This window comes from Papilio machaon, chromosome 1, assembly GCF_912999745.1.
Source record: "Papilio machaon chromosome 1, ilPapMach1.1, whole genome shotgun sequence".
NCBI lineage: Eukaryota > Metazoa > Arthropoda > Insecta > Lepidoptera > Papilionidae > Papilio > Papilio machaon.
Window position 1 is genome coordinate 4959097 of NC_059986.1, and position 21110 is coordinate 4980206.

The following is a 21110-nucleotide window of genomic DNA, read 5'->3' on the forward strand; positions in this document are numbered from 1 at the left end:
ACACAGAGGAAATTTAATAATATTAATTAAGCCAGGTACTCGTGCGCTCGAAGAGAGCGAGGAACAAAATGAATAGTGAGCGTGCCACGTGCGGGATAATCCTTGGTAATTGCCGGCACTCCCGGATCATCCCGGGGATCATCAGGTGCTTATACGCAACACTAAAAACACCCTCACATAACGAATAATTTATACATATAGTATTTTTAATATTTCAAAGAATTCTTGAAATAATATAATAAAACAGTATAAAGTTGTTTGGAAAAAATAGGGGATACAAGCAAATTTTATATACAAGGTAGAACTGAGAGAGAGACCATTCCCACATATCAAAATGCAATAGAAGTTGATAAGTAGCGTAAAAAGTAGTGCGTAGTCAGAGAAGATGTACATATAACGATTTAACGCCTTTCTTATGCATTCTCTCTCTCCCTTAATAGAGTAGAAAGGGGAAGAAGACTAGAAATGGTTTCGTTTTTTGTACTGTAGCTGTCATGTAAATTTTTTCTTTATGTAATTTTCTATGCTAAGTTTTTAGATGTTCTGACATAACATAAAAAGGTGCAGAACAAAAACAATCATCGATATTAAGCCATGTGCAAGCGTTGACTGGTTAGTAGCAATGATTAAACGTCTTGATACTTTGGTTTATTGCATTTTTCATGTGTGTTTCAATAGACCTGCAAGTGATATAAAATCTTTAACAGAAGCAGTTTTCTCTCACACAGGTATCGATGAATGGCGAAAATCTTGTGAACATGTAATAAAAATTGAAAATAAGTTCATAGAACAATATCGATTAATTGAGATGCAGGAGGAAAGATTTATCATAAATACTGCGTCTTCCTCGTCTTCCTCTTCTGATGAAAACTTTTCAAAGGATGTGCAGTATTTGGAACCATTTTCAAGTTCTGATAGTCTATAATTAATTAATAAACTCATGAACAGAGTAATTGGAGTTTTTATCTAAATTTCGAACCCCACATTCGCCACAGTAAGATTTTCAAAAAATATCCTTGATCATTGGATAATTTTTATATTTGCGTGTATCACACACATAATCACCCGCTATAAGGAAAAGAAGTATCAAAACGTTTTACTCCAATTTCACCAGTATTGCTAGCGTCAATTTCTTTTTTCCCTATTTGCCATCAGATCCTTGCTAGACCTATAGTTATCGAGCCGGACTACGTCCGCGCGGAATTAAAAAAAAAAACTTCATTTTTAGCCTATGTGTCCTTCCAGACTATCTTCTACATCTGTGCCAAATTTCATCAAGATCCGTTTAGCCGTTCCGGATATAGCTTCAAACAAACATCAATGCATCTAAACTTTCGCATTAATAAGATGGTTATTGTGGTGTTAAGATGGTATTAATATTAGTAAGATGGTTATTGTGGCGCCCTCCAGGGCCAGGGTTGGTCATTTTGGTCAGACTATAACTTGCAAACTACTTCTTGTATACCAGCTCAGTAGGCCAGTCGAGCTCGAAATCAGCGCTGACATACAACTAGCCTAATGTGGACACCCATGGAAGCTTTTCAGGCCAGTTCGGCCATTCCGCCGCAACTGGCATAGTGTAGACGGTCTGGGACAGGCCAGTCCAGTTGTAACTAAACAATTGTTTAGGTACAACACGTTGTTATTTTATCTAGACTGTTTAATCTATCACTGTTATTATTTGTCATTTTTGCTTTTATGAATAAAAATGTATTGTGTTAAGACTGTGACGGAATTAAATATTAAAAATAGAGCTCCAAAACCGTAATGCAACTAAGCAAAGAGTATGTAACTACTAATGGAAAAAGATGTATCTATTGATAGAATGGTTACTAAAGTTGCTTTTTGAGGTTACAAAATGTATTTTTGTCGCTAATTTATGCTCCCCCGAATCTTCCGCCTTGAGCTGCTTTAATAGTAAAGTCGACCCCCCCCCCCATTATCTCTTTCACTAATCCACTTTCTAACCCAAGGTTTTTTATTATTTAACTCATAATTAATTTCTTTTACAACATTGTCCCTGTAGTCTTAACTAATCCACGAATTAGACTGGACTGGCGTAATGTGGACACGCCGTCCATGACAGGCCAACGCGACTGGCCTACTGAGCTGGCCTGGTGTGAACGAGGCATTAAGTAATATTTTCTAATCTGTCGTTTTATGTCTATAGCTAGACTTACTATATACTATATACTCTGCTCTACTCTATAGCACAAAATGTCGTAAACATTGACATTTGTCTTTGCCAAACTTTTATTGCTTGTGTTTATAACATAGTCTGCTTTTTTAACAAGGTATTTAACATAAATGAACGAAGTAGTAAATAGTAGCGAAATGAAGGAATCCTACTCCATATACCACCAAGAATACATCATAATGGCCGAATAGTGAGTAAACTTACAATCTCGCAATTAGACTTAAATGCTTAAATGGTGGCAATTCCACAGTATTACTCCATATTTTCAGTAAAAAAGCACAAGCTTATTCATTTATTTAGCACCCAATTATCAGGCTTTAACAGAGAGAGGAACCTCCTCACTGAGATATCTCTAAAATAACCCCCCTTTAGTATTGGGTCTTTCATTCAGCTGTTTGATGAGAGCTGCTAACAGTGTTGGTTGGGAATTTATCAGTTGTATTAAAAAATTAATTCATGTTTTAGTCGCATGTTGCAAACAGAAAATCTACAAGGGATTTACGTTATTCCATCATATGAAAATTCACTATGTGAGTAATCTTTTATTTAACAATAAAATCCAATACCACCTAACTTTAGCATATAAAATTTTTACAAATAGACTAGTTAAAAAATTTTAAACAATTTTATAAATAAATAATCCAAAAGTTATCAAAAACCTATTTGTATATGAATCTTTTTTTAATATGAAGCTAATGATTTATTTCTTGCAGTATGGTTTGGTGTGATATTTGTAAGATCGGGTGTATATGAAGGTGGTGTGTTTCGTTTCACTCTAACATTACCTGAAAAATTTCCGAATGACAGTGTACCTGTAAGTAAATATTTAATCTGCTAACACTAGTCTTGATTTCAAATTATCAAAGTTTCATAAATTGTTTTGAAATATATTTAAATAATATGTCTATGTTTCAAGGTTGTCACATTTACATCAAAAATGTATCACCCAGCAGTTAATGCAAATACTGGAGTTCTGAATTTAAATGAAGTATTCCCTCAATGGGATAGAAAGCAAAATCATATTTGGCAAATTCTGAAATATTTACACTTAATATTTAACAACTTGAATTTTAAATCTCCAGCCAATGTTGAAGCATCAGTTGCGTAAGTAATCAATTATGTCACTAATTTGTGGTTATTAGTAGAACCTGCTAATCAGCACTCAAGCACATATATAGTAAAGATTGTTGAAAAACAATCTGGATAAATAGCCTTTTTTGAGGATTAGTCAACTTGGTTTAGTTGCTAACTATCTAAGTTATTTTTTTTCTATTTTCCCACTTGTTGTGTAATGTGAGAGAAAGATCTCTATCTGCAGTCTTATTTATTTTAAACACAAAGATATTTTATTTGTCTTTGATGAAAATTAATTTTTTTTTTTGCAGATTTAAGAACAATCGAAAAGTATTCCTAGAGAAAGTGAAGGAATGTGTAATGTCCAGTATTGATCATATTTATGATGACCCTCCCATTGATGACAAACATTACATAACCTTCAAGCCATATGATCCTGAACTTCATGAAACTGCAAAGAACATAATGCTCAATTTATCAAAAACTAATGAGGGGTCACATGGAATATCCTGGGTTCAGCCTGGATCTCTTCAATCCTTTTCTAAAGAAGAAACTACATGAAATTTCCATTTTTTTATTCAAAACAAATTAATCAATCATTTATCCTCACTTTAGCCATAACAATACCTGTGATAAAATATGACAAAAATATATTTTAATAAATTACAAATATATTATAAACTGAGAGTATTACACATTTTGCTTATACAAATTAATGTTTAGCTTATTTTTTAATGTAAGAGAGATTAAGTTGATAACTAATTCTGTTCAATTAGTGTTTTGTTTGTATCAGAATGTATTATCATGTTGTATATGAAAATATTATAAACTATGTGTTAATATTGTTACTATGTACATATTATATCACATACAAATATTTACATTAATCTGGAATGGCTCTTAATTTTATCCTAAACTTATTCAAATTTTCTTGAAGCCATTTCTGATCTAGCTTATAATTATTGTTTTGCCATGTAAAATGTGTTGGTGGATTTAATTCTCCATTTCCAAATTCAAAATATTTGCTAAGTTCTATTGCAAGCTTAGATCTCACTAACCCAACTCCGCCATATTTATCATCAGCTGGGTGATACACTCTTCCGGTTTCTGGCAGCATAAATATTTTGTCAGGTATAAATTTTACTTTCAAAAGATCACCTGCATATCCATAAGTAAGGAAATGGTCACTGCAAGTATTATTTGTGATAATATGTGTGTAAACAATGGGAACATCATCACACCTTATATAATTTCTTTCCCTGCCGCATAATGACACGAATGGAAAGTCATTTTCATATCTACCGGTATTATTTAATCTAATTCTTTTAAAAAAGAATTCTAAAAACTTCTTCTCTTTAAAGCATGATGTAAAATTCTTCATTCTAGAGTCATCTAAAAATAGCTGCAATTAAAAGAAAATATTTGTTGATCAAAGATTTATCTCATCAAATGAACAAAGGTCAATCCCTTACCATTCCTTGATGATCTATATAATAAAAATATTCTCTAATTTTCGGTTCGGGTTCTTGTCCTTGAATATAAGCAATTGTACGTCGTAATTTTAAACGCTGGGAAAATTTTGGTAATACAAGATGAAATGCGTTTAGTCGCATTCTATTATTGACGTTGGACTGTAAGTAAAGAATAAAGTCAACAAACGAAATTAAATGGAATGACCCAAAAACGACCTTACATCAAGCGAATTCAAATCAAAACAAAGAAATGTCAATGTCATTTAACACGTCAATAAACAAAACCAGAAACCATTTTTTTTTTCGCTCATGGCGCAGTCTATAGTCTTTCGACCATACTGCCTAGTCTTCCGTAGAAAAACCAGAAACCAAATTCGTTATTTCGTTTTAGATGTATCAAAAGTGTAGGTAATTTATAGACTGCTGGTATTTATTTCTAACCAATGATTATTTGTTATTTAGCTACAATCTACAGTGCCTAGTAATAATTGAAATAAGTACTTTTAAGTTTTAGAAGTAACAAATAAATGTCGTAGTTTTTGTTAAAATTAGGAAGCATATATTTTATAATGTTTATATACATTAAAGTTTAAATTGTCATATCTTAATACAAAATGATAAAATTGACTTTACGTTAAACTTAGTCCAATACTTTTTATTCGTAAAAATAAACTGCGCATTGGAAATAATTTCTTGACAGTTGGATGACAGATTAACAGCATACCAACTGGGAACCAACACAAAGATTTTTTAAAAATAACATTAACAAATTATGACAATTTATATATGTAAATTCTGGTAATAAAAATTAGTTACGTGGTATTGGTATAAAATTTTTTGTATTTTCCGTAGCCATCATACGAGACTTTTTACAACTTTTGGTGTTTCAATAACACGTCTAGTATAACTACCCTTTATATGGAATGTTTTGAACAAGGATGGATACTTTACGAAGATCATGGAAACTTCGTATGTATATTTTACAAGAAATGTTTTCCGCGAATTGAAAATATGACCTCTAAAGTTTTTATAAAATTTCCAGAAGAGTTCGTCGCTCACAAGGCAAATGTCAACTGTTTGGCAATGGGACACAAATCAAATCAAGTATTAGCAACTGGTGGAGATGACAAAAAAGTTAATCTTTGGGCTATTGGAAGACAAAGCTGTTTGATGGTTGGTTATGATTTTTGATTCAAGAATAATCTTACTATTTAATACTATAATAGATTAAAATCACCAGTAATCAGACAACTACATTCTCTAATAATAAGTGATTACAAAATAGCAGAGGGAACATATATTTGAAAGGTTTTTATGTTGAATACTGAGGCTGCTACTCTGTGTTCTCTCATAATAAGTTTTAATATAACAATAGTCACCTGTGGTTACATTATTTATTTAGTATGCCTTTCTTTTAAGACATCTTATTTTGTTCAATTTGTGTATGTTGTTACCTGAAAAGTGTAATTACTGTCTCACTCTGTTATTGTTCTGTACAAATAAAACTATATAAACATACCCACAATCAAAAAATTAACTCATATGTAAATGTTATCTATTCCAGAGTTTAAGTGGTCACACAACACCAGTGGAATGTGTTTGCTTTGGCCATTCAGAAGATTTAGTCTGTGCTGGGTCACAAACGGGTGCCTTGAAAATATGGGATCTTGAAGCAGCAAAACTTATAAGAACTTTCACAGGTCATAAGGGAGCTATTAAATGTATGGACTTTCATCCATATGGAGATTATTTGACTACAGGCTCCTGTGACAGTAATATCAAATTGTGGGATACAAGGAAGAGAGGATGTATTGTAACATATTCGAGCCATCGCCTTGCAGTGAATAGTCTTCAATTCAGCCCTGATGGTCAATGGATTGCATCTGCTTGTGAAGATGGTAATATCTTCAAATATAAAATATTTTAGTATTTGAAAGTTACAATCTGTTTGTTAATATTTCAAGCAGTACTTTTGTTCATATTTTTTCTGGGATAATGTATTATGGTGTACAATTTTATGCAGTCATAATGATTTTAATAAATTTCTTTAAGGTCTTGTGAAAGTATGGGATGTGCGTGTGGGTAAAGTTCTACAAGAGTTTGTTGAACACACCTCCCCTGTAACATGTGTCAAGTTCCATCCACATGAGTTTCTATTGGCCAGTTGTGGTAGTGATAAGACTGTTAATTTTTGGGACATGGAAAAATTTCAATTGGTATCAAAATTTGAAAAAGACAATACTTCAATTAGGTAAATTTGATTATTTCATTAAATTTTTGTTACATGCTGTTTTTAGTGTTACACAAATAGTTTTTTGTTTCTTTTTATGTTATAGACATATGACATTTAGTGATGACGGCACAACTTTATTAGGTTGTGGCAATGATGGCTTGCATGTCATAGGCTGGGAGCCTGCTCGAGTGCTGGATACAGTGTCTGGTCACTGGGGACAAATACATGACATGACAGTTGCTCAAACACAACTTGTAAGTACAATGTATGATAATAATTACTGGTTGTGGTTAAATCGTAATAAACGACATCAAAACTACACTAATTCAAATATATTCAAGTGGTTTAAATTCAAATGTTAGAAAATGTATTCACATTTCAGATAGCAGGATCATTCCATGCAACATATGTCGTTCTGTCAGTGGTTGATCTGAACAAAGTGCATCCATTTGGTGGACCCCCTCCGAGTGTTCCAACTGTGGTTAGAGATTTATCACCGTTTCAAAAGGGGCATTCTGTTCGTAAAAGTTTTTCTAAGGAAAAACCACCTAAAGAAGGTATAAATAACATAATGACTTTAATGATTTTACATTTAGAAACTACTATTAAAATGCTGCATTAATTAAAAAAAATATGTTTTTTTAGTTATGCACAGACCATCACTTCTCGATGAGAAAACTGCTGAGGAATCAGCATCAGGCACGGAAGCAGATGAGGACTCAGGTGCTGTTATATCAAATATTAATGATTACACTGAAATATTCCGACCCTCCAGGGCATGTGAGTAGATTAGAACAAATGTTACTAGCAAATAATAATGCTTGCTGTATAAATATAAATATTTAACTAACTTAATTCCAACATTTGCAGAAATAATGATAAAAAATATACAATTTAACCTTATAAACTTTATATGCATGAACATTCCTACTAACTACATATCAAAAATTATATAACCTTTAAGTTGTTTGCATTTGAATGATTGACATCTGCGAGCATGGCCAAACACTCTATTCTCAAAGCACTTCAAGGCATTTTTGATACCATTTTAACTTCATTGTGCATACAGATGGGAATAATAGGAAGGTTGATTGAATATTTTGGGCATTTTTGGTGTGACAAGAAGTATAATTTTATTTTCAGTGACACGAACACCACCTCCTGCGACCAGCTTATCATCTGATGATTATCCAGAACCAAGTAAGACATTTTTTTTAACATTCTATGTTGACTGTCTTTGACTCAGAGAATGTTTTGTGCGACTAATTAATACTGTGATTTTTGCTAATTGTTGTTGAATGTGATATAACAGTACCGGACACATCTCGGAAACTTGAGTCTTCAATGAGCACATCATTACGTGACCTGATGCTGGACGAGCCGGCGCCGGCGCACCCCCCGCACCCCCCGCACCCCGCGCCCGCGCGACCTCCCCCCCAGCCCTCGCCCCCGCAGCGCCAGCGCGCAGAGTACTCCCGCATACCAACACCCAAGGAACATTACGCAGCACTGGAAAAGAAATCTGAAGTATTTAACAGTAAGTTAACATTATTCTTAACTTCATTTCAGCCGCTTACGCAATTCCAATGACAAGTGGATAGATTGAAATCTAATACGTAAAGCAATTCGAATGGTATTTCCTCTTGATTTGCAGTACTCAAATGTTTGTATGACTATTTAAATTTTATTAACAGAATTGTAATATTCATTTCTTAGTTAACTAGGAAAGATTGTTAACCTCCGATTGTATGATATTTGGCTTTTGAACTTTCTTAATAGTTAAAATAAATATAATAATATTAATCTTTTCAAATGTCTTGACGGCCCTAGGACATCAGCGCGCCGCGCAGTGCTCTTCCCCCGCATCCCCCTAAAATTGTGTTCTGCGTAACGTCTCATGCGAAGCTAAGAGCCGCCAAAATATCTGAATACATTTATATATTTTATATTATTTATAGTTAGTCGAAACCACGGTTTCACTTGCCGTCGCCTCGCTATTCGTGATCAACTTCTTTGTTATGTTGTAAAGACTATATTCTTTCTCACTGCATGAGTTGTGAAATGTAAAAATAAATTATTATTAAAATTAATTTTTTCTAATCAATAAACTCTTCAGTTAAACCATATCCACATAATTTCAATAAAAATATTGGTTTTACAATTTGGTTAGTAGTTGTTGAGGGAAATGGAGCAATTATTTTTATTTCTTTTAATTTCCTACTTCATTCTTAAATTTTCTTTTATCTTTTAAAAAAAATGCGAATTTCTGTTATCGTTTAAAGTTATTCATATGACTTGTTTGTTTAGCAGGGGCAATGGATAACAGTAAAGATGACAACTTTTGTATGAGTAGGAAAACTTCCACGGCCAATGAATTTGTTGCCCATTCCCTAACAGCGTGCTCACTAAACCGACATAACTCATACAAAGAAACAAAAACAACTACTGAGATGTGTAAGTCTAGATTTACACATTTTGATACTAGTTGTTTCATTATTTTTTATTTACTATAGGCATTTATTTTAAATTTAAAAGTCTGAACATAAAGCATAATAAGATTTATCAAATTATACATTTTAAATTTCTAGGGGTTAGTTTAAAACAATAGAATGTTTTTATCTTAAAGTTGAATTTACTTATTTTATATTAGTAAGTTTTTTTATAAAAATGTGAATTACGAAATATTTTGTTTCTGTTGAAAAAAAAAAGAAGTCTATGCAATTCATATTAATACGCTTATTGAACAACAAGACTGTCTAGTTTTTTGGTCTTCCTTGTGATCATACTGACAGTATTTACCATTTTAGGTGGGAACACACTCCGGCAGAGTACTAGTGAGGTGTCACTGGGCCCTCCGTCCCTAGGACCCAGATCCTTATCCTTCAGCAGATCTTCGAATCCAAATACACGGTTATTACTTTACTGTTTAATTCGGTTTCATATGTATATGTTTATTATTCTAGTTCATAATTATATTTTTTGTGTTTGCAGACGTAGAGTCGATAGTGTAAGTCGCGAGCCCGCGCCTCCGCCGCCGCGCAACGAAGACCCCGAGCGGGAGCCGGAGCCCGAGTTCATCCCCTACGCTACTGACAGACCCGTTGGCCTCGATCTCGATGAATTTCTACCAGTCAGTAGATTGACCTATATATTCGACTTACTTGTGTTAGGAATGTTTTTCATTTAGCACTGTGTTTCTCTGAGATCGTATCCAAACTGGAACTATTAAGCTATCCCAGAATTCGAACCGAGTTTTTAGCAAAATTTCACATCCTATTTTTTCGCTAGACAACTCGATACTTAATACGTTATACTTAATAAAAATGCATATGGAGTGTAGATAAGTGTGTGCTGTGTGTAGCGGGGGCTGGCGGCGTGCCTGGGGCGGGGCGGGGCGCGGGGCGGCGGCGCACAGCCCAGCGAGCAGGAGGTGCTCGGCGTCATGATGCGAGGACACGACTCCATGATGGCCGTGCTCGTCGCTCGACAGAGAGCTTTGCAGGTATACTACGACACACACACACACATACATATATATCTATTATATAAAATTCTCGTGTCACGGGGTTCGAACTCGAACTCCTCCGAAACGGCTTGACCGATTCTCATGAAATTTTGTGAGAATATTGATAACCCCCCCCATTTAGTTTTTTTTAACTGCGCGCGGACGGAGTCGCGGGCGACAGCTAGTATGTATATATAGTTTATTTTGTATCAAGATTATTCATTTAATCATTAGTGTTGTAAAAGTAAGAAAGTGTCAAAATACTTGTTAATCCATTTTTATTATTTTCTTTCAGATATTCCACTCTGTTAGAGTAAATAAAAGTCTAAAATCGGCTCTAGAATCAGTGATTGCGTTAGAAGATACATCGGTCATTCTGGATATACTCAATGTGATGGCACATAAACCGTAAGCATCCTATATGTAATGACTAGTGTGATAGTTAAATGTGACACCTGTTATTCAATTATTCATAATTTTCTAGATCCCTGTGGAATTTGGACATATGTTTGCTGATGTTGCCTAAAATTTATGACTTGCTGCAAAGCAAATATGAATCGTAAGTATTTTCATAATACTAACACTTTTTTTCCTTTTACAGTTTCTTACTTTGATGTTTAACAGTTTGTGAAATATTTACACATTTATTTTATGAACGAAAATTTCATATTACCGAGTCATTAGTGATAAACTTTAACCCAACATTTCAAATGTTGTTTCCTCTACTTTCATAATACAAAACAAACATCCATTTTCTGCTTAAATACTTGTGACAACTTAGTAATTATCATTTTTTGACGCAATATTTTGACTTAATTTTTCCCGAACATATCCGTTTGCGATGCTTATAAATAAAATCCAAATTATAAAGTGCCTGTCTGTCTGTCTGTGTATGATAATTTTTTTTTCATATATCAGATATATGCAATGCGGTTGCAACGCGTTACGTCTAATAGTGCGCAACTTTTCGTCTGTGGTGCGCGCGAATGTGAGCGCGCCGGTGCGCACGCTGGGCGTCGACATCCCGCGCGAGGAGCGCTACGCCAAGTGCGCGCAGATACACCGGCTGCTGCTCGACGTGCGCGCATTCCTGCTCAAGCGGCAGACGTTGCAGGGTCGTTTAGGTGCAGCCTTCAGGGATCTCCACACACTCATGCAGCAAGGACTCGACTGATTCCGAGTGAAAACACTACTGGCAGTATTTTAATATCCCATCAAAGTTACAAATGAAAGTCTTATGTTTGGAAATGGCACACATTTTACACTACAACAAGTAAAAATGTTTAAGAAAAAACACTTTTTTTTCACGTAACATTAACTATTTAAAAACGGTCGCTTTGTATAAAAAGTAATGTTCAAATGTTTACAAAATTAAGATATTTGTTCGAAATAGAAATACTAATTTTTTAACGTTTCCTAATACTTTATTATTTATTTGTTAAATTGAATGCATTCATAATCATTCATTTATATCGCTCGTAACCCATAGTCGTAAGTATGAATTACGGATTTATTACTGGCGCGTTCCTTACACCTCGCGTTTATATATGTACATCCATAGTCTAGTTACACAGACTTATCGGTTACGAATTTTCTTCAAAATGTCACTAATTTAATTATTACAAGGTTTTTTAGGACACCGCCTACAAACACTGCCACACACTTTCGCATTTCGCATAAATAGATTTATCTGTTATACTTTTTATACGAAAAATTTATTTTAAATATGATAAAACAATTTTTGATACCATTTTTAACAATTCGTGTGTTTTAAATTTATAGTCTGTTATTTTCCAATATTTTTTACACATTTTTAAAATAAAATGTAATATAACAGAAGTATTCTAAACCTTATATGAAGCATGTTATATAAAAATATCCAATGCATATTTCACCTTTCATTTTACTTCCATTTCTTTTTTAAGTATTCAATAAATATGACATAACTGAGATTCTTTAAAATGTATTAAAAAATCTATTATCTAAGATCTCAACAAGACCAAATTTTGGGTCCAAAACTATTGTGAACTTAGAGTTGGAACAAATATATATTGTTTTGTTTGAGTACTTTTGTGGTTTAGTATTAAATATGAACGAATATGTTGTGTTTTGATACAAAAGTTTCAATAAAGTACCTTTGGCTTTGTGTTTTGAAATCTCGTATATTACAATTTTTTTATCAAATATCTTTAATCTGACAATTTATCACAAGTGTAATTTGACAAGCTCAGCAACTCAGAGTATTTCCACTGACAAAATACTTGTGATGAGATGAATTACTGGTCCCTAATTAGTTATTGAAGGTAATTTACAAATAGATTGACTAAAAAAAAAATTGACTAGTTATCATAAGTTATGGTCATATAAAATTAATTTAAAAAATTGGAAATCATAAATCAACTGACAAATATTTATATAATATGAAAATCTAACAGAAATTTCAACAGAATAGATCTGATCAGCCTAAAATGTTTGTAAGGTGTTGATATATTCTTTTATTGTAATATTATTACTGAATATAGTGCAGAAAAAATAATAAAAGCTCACGGTTAACTTTGTTTTAATATACAAATTACACAATGCTTATAGTTCAAATATATTATACTCTATGCCTCTTGAAGGGTACTTAACAAACTCAGTGTCACTAACTGGCTTGGAAAGTTTAATTTCATACTAAAAAATAATAACACGAAATGTTAAGATTTATAGGCAATAATGAGTACTGAACTTAAAATGCAAATTTGTTGTTTGAAATATTTATTTATGATTGTTATAAAGTATGTCTTGTTATATACACTATTGTGTAAACATCATTACCCTAATTCACATTTTTAGTCACATTAATACATCACACATTTTATATTATACAAAACCCACCAGTATCAGTTTACAAAATTAAAAATTAGCATTTAATATGTACTTAATTCAAAATAAGGCAGTTTGACTAAAACAATTTGTTTAAATGTACAACACTGTAATAACATTATAATTATTGGTTTATTAATAAAATACAAGATTTATATACAAGGGTTTATTATATATTTATCCCATAATAGTAATAACCTTGAGTTTTAATTTATAGTGGCTTGAATTTCATGAAAATCATAAACAGATTGCTTGGTGACTAATGCCAAAAGCACATTACATGTTCTATTGGCCTAGTCATTTAACATGGGTAGGTTTCATGCCCCTTGGTATGGATATACATGAGTTGATGACATCAACATAGTAGCAACTTGCAACTCTCTCTTTTATACCAATGATAAGTACCACATTTTTACTATAAATAAAATATTTTGGGACATCTGTTCACACTGAAGAATATATAATGTTAAACAGAACTCACTTGTAAGTCAAACATTTATATCATATGTACCCTCATTCTTAACCATTGGGCTTTAATAATTAAGAACTTTGAAATTATCTAGCAAAATACTAGTACTGTCAGTCTAAGATTTAAACTTGAAAAACAACTACTTACAAGAAACCTGATGATTATGGGTAGTTTAAGGTTACATACTTCATTAAGCTAATACACCACAATTTATGTAAAACACATGAAAACAATAATCTGTGGCAATATTATTTCTTTGCAATATAAATATACTTTTAGTGGAGTAAATTGTAGTAACAACTTCAAAATGTGGTTAATAACAAATTGAATAATTTTTGTATATTGTAGTTTAAGAGCAACTTTGTAAATATCTTATAGGTACAATGTACATTGGCGGATTATAATAGATATTCAACGAGTTTTTTGTTTTTTAAAAACATACTGGCTAGGTGTTGTGGTTTCACTTTTTCTTTTACGCAGTTTCTCTACATTTCGCAATAAGTCTTCATCTGAAACATCCTTTTTCATATCCCCGTAACCTTTTTTAACTGCATTTTCCAGCTCCATTAATCGTTCAATTTCCGGGTTCATCCCTTTAAAAGATAACCTTCCTTCTAACAAATCTTCGCAATATATGAAACTAGCTTCAGATACGTAATTTCCGGTTGCACTTCTCATTTCATTTGTAATTATGTTTGAATACAACTCTTCATGACCTTTTGTATTTTCTAATTCCCTTTCTATTCTATCTTTAGAGCGCTTCATAAATTTCATATCCAAAACAGATTTCGGTAACTGCAATTTTTTCATCGACACTTGCGACATTGTTAACAGCTTATCTACAACAACTTGGTCACTTTACAAAAGGCGCAGCAAGTTACCTTACGGTAAGACTATAATCAGGGCGAGAAAGCAAGCACCTAATTCCAAAACATGCACAGAATTCGACAAATAGCAAAAACCATTCAAGAACAGAGCAACATGGAACAAATGTCAACAATTGATAATGTCAGTTCGTTTGACAGTTGACAAAGATTTTGTCATTTTGCCCAAAAAATGCAGATTATTTTTCAAGTGTCCAGATTTAAAGTTAAATCTTATAGATTTAAATTTTGGTTTTAAAATTATTTGCAATACAAAAAAGTATAATTTTTTTTAAATTTTTGAGCTCGGGGACTTATTCGAATTTACAATTATTCGGCTGGCAGTTAGCATATGGTACAACGTTTGCTATCTGTCTCTGCCTTTAATGAATTAAAAAAAATGCTGTCTGTCTCTCACTATCTCACCTTACGAAAGACATAAATAAACTTAATATATAATTAAAGGAAAAAATTCTAAGAAAGACTAGGCGGTATGGTCGAAAGACTATATTCGCCAAGCCTGCGCCATGGGCGGAAAAAAAATCACTCTCTCACCCTCACCTGTCACTGTCATTATGCCATTGTTATGTCAATATCATGCTTGTTTTCCCTGAGTTTGTAATTTGGTAACATTTTCGTAAAATGTGGTTGATTTCTACAATTTAAGTCTTTGCAAATTTGAGCTTAATGTCTTGCAGTTCCTAAACACCACAGTTATCACAATGCAAGTCTCAGAAATTGATAATGTAAAAATTTATAACCTTAGCGCGGGGAAATCTTTACCGGACGTAAGTTTTACTTCGTATTCTTACAATTAATACTTTGTTGTATTTCTTATAGACTATATTTCTAGGGTACTTATACTTAGGGTACGTACTTATACCGTGTACTTCTTTTTATTCTATGAAGAACGCAAAGTATTTTATGAATGTTTTGTTCAATTAGCCTGCTGTATTATTTTTTTTTCTTAAATTATTCTTTGCTAATCTAATACGCAATATGTTATATTATTCTTTTTTATACAGTGGTTATCAGAAAGAAAAAAGAGAGCAATACTTAAGAAAAATGTTGATCTTAGAAGAAGAATTGAACTTATTCAAGAGTTTGATATGCCAGGCGTCAGTACAAGTATTAGGGCATCTGTAGATGGACAGTACATAATGGCAACTGGAATATATAAACCAAGAATTAAATGTTATGATGTAAATAATTTATCACTCAAATTTGAGAGATGCTTGGACTCTGAAGTTGTCACATTTGAAATACTAAGTGAAGATTATACAAAGGTAATAGTTTATTCAATTTCAGTAACATACAAATGTTATAGTTGATTATTCCATAGTTCATTTTGTTTTATAATGAATATACTGCGTTATGCACATGTGACCTTGAGCCATCAAGATATTTGAAAAGAATCATTATATTTTAATCAATTATCAATGTGTATTTTACATAAGATTGTCATATTTATATTTTTAGGGTTTCATACCACGATAGGAAAAACGGAACTCTTATACACTTTGCTGTACGCCCGTCCTTTCGTCCATCTGTCAAGACCCTTCTTTTAAAATGTCTTCAATGTTAATATACCATAAATTTATATTTCAGATTGTATTTTTACAATGTGATAGATATGTTGAGTTTCATGTTGGACATGGTAGGCACTATCGGCTGAGAGTACCACATTTTGGAAGAGACATTGCTTACCACAAGCCTTCATGTGATCTATTTGTTGTGGGAGCTTCAAATGTAAGTTATGTTTGTACTACTTGACCAAAGAAAATATAATACAACAAACAACACTAAACTATGAGTAAGTCAAGATGACTTCATAGTGAATATAATATGTCTAAGAGTTTTGTTTAAATACTCTTAAAATTTAGTTAAATACTACCTTGAGACATAATGAGGTTTGACAATAGCCAGATATGGGATGCTTTAAACATTTTCTTAATCAATTGCTCCAAATTGTATTCCCTAGATAATACTTATTTTTGTTATATTTTTTAATCCATTACTTTTCTTAAAGGAAGTGTACAGGTTGAATTTGGAAGTAGGACAATTCATGGCTCCTTATGTTACTAAAGCCAATGAAATAAACACTTGTGCGGTAAATGACGAGCATGGCTTACTTGTGATTGGCACAGAGAGTGGACAAGTGGAGGCGTGGGACCCACGTACTAAGTCAAGACAGGGCTTATTAGATTGTGCGTTACATTGTTCAGATGTTGGCAATACGTAAGTTATACATATAGCTCTAGTAATACATTATAATATCTCTTACTTCTGCTTTTTACTGTCATATGTCCTTAAAGATAAGAATATGTAGTCATTAATTAATTAAACTATTATTATGTGACTATAATGGGATTGTATAAAATTATTCCTTACATTATATTTACTTTTTGTTTTTTTTGGTCATTTTTTACTGTTTTTTTAACATTAGTTTTTTAAGCCTTTACTAACACTAGTATAACATTATGGATCTTTGTAATCTAAATCAAATAAACATTATTATTATTATACTATGGCTTGTGAGTTAAGAAAAATTTTTGTATTATAATTTCAATATTTTTGTAATATTATTTTCAGAAGTTTACCTGCAATAACAAAATTGAAATTCAATGGTGCTTTACAACTAGGAGTTGGGTCATCTTCAGGACATGTCCTACTGTATGACATCAGGTCGAGTAAACCATTGCTTGTGAAGGATCACATGAATGAAATACCCATCAAGAATATTGAGTTCCATAAACAAATGAACTATGTTTACTCTATGGATTCCTTAGTTTTGAAGATATGGGACGGCAATACTGTAAGGATAAATTTTCATTATTACTCGTAACATAATTTCCATTGAAAAAGTTTGCCATTCACACTGCCAAAAAACCTGTACTGGTTTATATTATTTTTAATGGTTATAAGAAAGAAGATTTTATTTTCTTTATTTGTTTATTAACTTTATTGCTGTATATATGACATTACAAAAATTGACTAAAACTAGAATTTACATTGATCTGTGAATGAGGGCTTATCGCAAAAAGCAATTTCGTCCAGGCAATTGAGTGGGGAAGGAGAGGGTAATATAGATGTTTTGGTTCAATACAAAAACAATATTTTCCTATAGAAATAATAAATACGTTTATTGAAAATATAATTTGGTTATTATGTATAGTATTTTTTATAATCGTTGATTTCTTTTTGTTCTCTTTTAGGTCTGTATGTTGTTTGTTAGTTGTAATATTTGTCCTAAGTTTAAGTTTCACGGTTGACTGAGTATTTATTCTAAATATTTATTTACAGTTTTTCTTTTATGTTGTTTACTGTTCTCATATTTTAGGGTTCATTGAATATGGATTTTGAATAAAAGAATTTCTTTTTTTCTTTCTTCTTTGATAATTTTACTTATTGGAGCAGTACAGATACATAAATAAATCTTGTAATGTTATTTATTTCAGGGTAAACAATACACAAATATAGAAGCATCAGCAGACTTCAATGATCTATGTGTAATACCAAACACTGGTTTATGTATGATGGCGGTTGAAGATCCAAAAATGCAGATATACTATGTTCCATCACTAGGTATGTACAATATCTAAAGAATAAACTGATACAAGCCAGCTGCATAGTTTTCTGTTATGTGTAAAGGTGTGTAAAGGCCATGGTCACCACTAACTTGGGGTAGGCTCTTAGCCCCTCAGTAGAGATGTATAGTGAGCTGATGTGTAAATAAACGTTACGAATGTGCAATTCTGTGATCCTATTAGCCATTATAAAAATGTGAATAATGCCACTTTAAAATCTCACCAAAATTGATAAATAATTATTATGGTGAATTTCTGAGACCAAAATCTCGGTTTAAAATATATTGTTATGTCTGTTTTGTCAAAATTAATGACAAGAATACAAGGATTTCTAATCTCTGAAACCCATGGTTAACCTTCATGTTAAATTGGAAAACATAAAAATAAAATAACTCAATTTGATAAATACAAAGTAACGGGATAGTATATCTGTGTATTAACTTTTTCTTACTTTCAATGTAAAACAGGACCTGCTCCAAAATGGTGTTCATTCTTAGACAATTTGACAGAAGAACTAGAAAGTTCTGCTGTACAGACGGTGTACGATGATTACAAATTCATCACTAAACAAGAACTGGAATCATTAGGTTTGGATCATCTTTTGGGTACCAACTTACTGCGGGCGTATATGCATGGGTAAGTTGAATATTGAAATTTAAAAATTTTTACTGTACTGTTATTGCGAATTTATTAAAAAAAAAAGAATTATAAAAATATAGTCAATTTTTTTTATAAAGCCTTAGGTCTTGATTTGGAAAAACTTAAACTATTTTTTTTTTTAAATAGGTAACGAAAATATATTTTTTTTCCAGTTACTTTGTTGATGCACGATTGTACAAGAGAGCTAAAACGATAGCAGATCCGTTTGCCTTCGAAGAATACAAGAAGCGTAAGATAAGAGAAAAGATTGAACTGGAGCGTCCGGCGAGACTTAAACTTGATGACAATCTGCCCAAAGTTAACAAAGAATTGGCCTCGCGATTACAAAATGTTGAAATTAAAAAGAATAAACAATCAAATAATTTGCTTAAAGATAATCGATTTAAGGTAACTCGAATTTTTCATTTAATATCAATGAACCTCTACTTGTTTTTGTTATGCCTTTGTAAAGAAAAAAATCATTTCGCAATCTAACTTTCAAAATATAATGCAATTTTTTTCTTTAAAACGAAAAACACTTATTTTATTTATGTTGTAGCTATTGCCCGAAGCTCCGTCCCTGCGGAATTAAAAAAAAAAACATAATAAGTAGCCAATGTGTTCTTCCAGACTGTGATCTATAATGTAATGCCAAATTTCATAGAGTTCCGTTGAGCCGTTACGGAGATACCTTCAAAGAAACATCCATACATTCATCAATCCAAACATTCGCAGTAAGATGTATATTTAGATTATTTTAGCCACAAAGAGAGGACAAATTTACAAATATTCAGCAGTTTCTTTTTCTAATTAGTAATTTTTTTATTTAGGAACTGTTTGAGAATCCCGATTTTGAAGTAGATAAGGAAGCAGATGAATATCGTCTACTGAACCCGGTGCTGTCGCGACTGGACAAAAAGAACACAAAGAAAGTCAAACAAGTAATGGCTGTAGATGAGGTAAGTTGTATATATTTTTTTTGCCACCAGCTGAATGACAAACATAATAATGTTAAAAGTCTAAATAACTAATGTCATAGTGCAAATAATAGTTTCATTTGAAATATGAGATTTTTTTTTAATTATCGTAGAAAACAAAAACAAAAACTAACTTTTTCTAGCAACTTCAGAACCGTGACAAAGTTTCATAAAAATATGTCCAATGGTTAAGTCAAGTATGGGAGACAAATATACAAGCATTTTGTTTAACATATATAAGGGATATAATATTTTTTTATATTTACTTTATTTCGCAGGTTGAACATGTTGAAGAAGAAAAAGACTCTGATATTGAATTGTATCAATCAAGTGAAGAAAGTTCTGATGATGAGAAAATGTGGGCAAAAGATATGAAAAAACAACACAGACTTATCAGAAACAAGAAACAAGAAGAAGAAAGAGACGAAGAGTCGCGAAACGAAAAGGTGTATGAATTTAGTAATGCGCCTAAGCTCACTAATATTAGAAGCATTACTAGAGTTAGTAAGACCAGTTTAGGGGAACGACTAACAAAAGAAGGTTTCACAACAATGGTCACTGGAACTGGCGGAAATAAAGAAATGAAATTCTCAATGCGCGGGAAAAAGAATGTTTCCGACAATCAGAAATCAATGAAAAAACACTACGAAGAAAGGAAACAACTCGTCAGAAGAACAGGATTTTTATCTAAAAAGAAACTTCCTAGAAAATAAATCGAGTTAAATATATTCTGTTAATTTTACATGATGTTTTTTTTTTACTCACTAAATCTAACTAATATTATAAATGCGATTATTTGGATGGATAGATGTTTGAAGGTATATCGGGAACGGCTAAACAGATCTTGATGAAATTTGACACAGATGTAGTCTGGAAGAACACATAGGCTACTTATTAGGTTTTTTTTTTAAATTCCGCGCGGACCGAGTCGCGGGCGACAACTAGTCTTAAATATAATAATACGTAAATTAAATTTACATAACCATGGGCTTCCATTGTTAATACATTACAAAAATATACTTTGTTTCTTTTTTTAAGAACCAACCTACTGGAATATTTAATAAATGAATAATATTATAATACGAGAGGATATACATTTAAAACTTGTTGCAAGGTCGTATCGATTTCGTACCTAAATGTTTTGGAGAATAAACTAGACATAATATATTATTCATAGGAACAGAAAGATTTATATAAATAAAAGTATAATAAATAGTGATTCTAAAAGT

General features: G+C 32.0%; 5 protein-coding genes across 6 annotated transcripts; 3 read left to right on the plus strand and 2 right to left on the minus strand.

Moving 5' to 3' along the window:
- Positions 1 to 2204: 2204 nt before the first annotated feature.
- On the plus strand, positions 2205 to 3940 carry LOC106710773 (protein crossbronx homolog). Its single transcript, XM_014502934.2, has 5 exons — positions 2205 to 2387; positions 2663 to 2727; positions 2911 to 3011; positions 3114 to 3301; positions 3583 to 3940. The coding sequence occupies exons 1-5, from the start codon at positions 2308 to 2310 to the stop codon at positions 3830 to 3832; spliced, it is 684 nt and encodes a 227-aa protein (XP_014358420.2). The 5' UTR covers positions 2205 to 2307; the 3' UTR covers positions 3833 to 3940.
- Positions 3941 to 4077: 137 nt separating this feature from the next.
- On the minus strand, positions 4078 to 5105 carry LOC106710831 (UPF0598 protein CG30010). Its single transcript, XM_014503014.2, has 2 exons — positions 4744 to 5105; positions 4078 to 4673 (listed from the first exon to the last, which is right to left on the minus strand). Exons 1-2 carry the CDS (start codon positions 4882 to 4884, stop codon positions 4155 to 4157), a joined length of 660 nt encoding a protein of 219 aa, XP_014358500.2. The 5' UTR covers positions 4885 to 5105; the 3' UTR covers positions 4078 to 4154.
- Positions 5106 to 5414: 309 nt separating this feature from the next.
- LOC106710832 (katanin p80 WD40 repeat-containing subunit B1-like) lies at positions 5415 to 11811 on the plus strand. Its single transcript, XM_045686799.1, has 16 exons — positions 5415 to 5712; positions 5786 to 5916; positions 6308 to 6641; positions 6796 to 6994; positions 7080 to 7230; positions 7359 to 7533; positions 7622 to 7756; positions 8120 to 8176; positions 8289 to 8513; positions 9284 to 9430; positions 9784 to 9886; positions 9968 to 10106; positions 10338 to 10478; positions 10777 to 10889; positions 10966 to 11040; positions 11400 to 11811. Exons 1-16 carry the CDS (start codon positions 5682 to 5684, stop codon positions 11653 to 11655), a joined length of 2412 nt encoding a protein of 803 aa, XP_045542755.1. The 5' UTR covers positions 5415 to 5681; the 3' UTR covers positions 11656 to 11811.
- A 2267-nt stretch (positions 11812 to 14078) lies between these two features.
- LOC106710695 (M-phase phosphoprotein 6) lies at positions 14079 to 14802 on the minus strand. Its single transcript, XM_014502830.2, has one exon. The coding sequence runs from the start codon at positions 14638 to 14640 to the stop codon at positions 14227 to 14229; it is 414 nt and encodes a 137-aa protein (XP_014358316.2). The 5' UTR covers positions 14641 to 14802; the 3' UTR covers positions 14079 to 14226.
- Positions 14803 to 15246: 444 nt separating this feature from the next.
- Positions 15247 to 20623, plus strand: LOC106710669 (nucleolar protein 10). Of its 2 annotated transcripts, none has more exons than XM_014502796.2 (10): positions 15247 to 15466; positions 15704 to 15964; positions 16287 to 16427; positions 16708 to 16916; positions 17271 to 17493; positions 18137 to 18263; positions 18733 to 18901; positions 19078 to 19312; positions 19735 to 19863; positions 20160 to 20623. In XM_014502796.2, exons 1-10 carry the CDS (start codon positions 15401 to 15403, stop codon positions 20592 to 20594), a joined length of 1995 nt encoding a protein of 664 aa, XP_014358282.2. In that variant the 5' UTR covers positions 15247 to 15400; the 3' UTR covers positions 20595 to 20623. The 2 variants fall into 2 exon arrangements, with proteins under 2 accessions (XP_014358282.2, XP_045542647.1); XM_045686691.1 differs by having other exon boundaries at positions 17274 to 17493.
- The last annotated feature ends 487 nt before the right edge of the window (positions 20624 to 21110 follow it).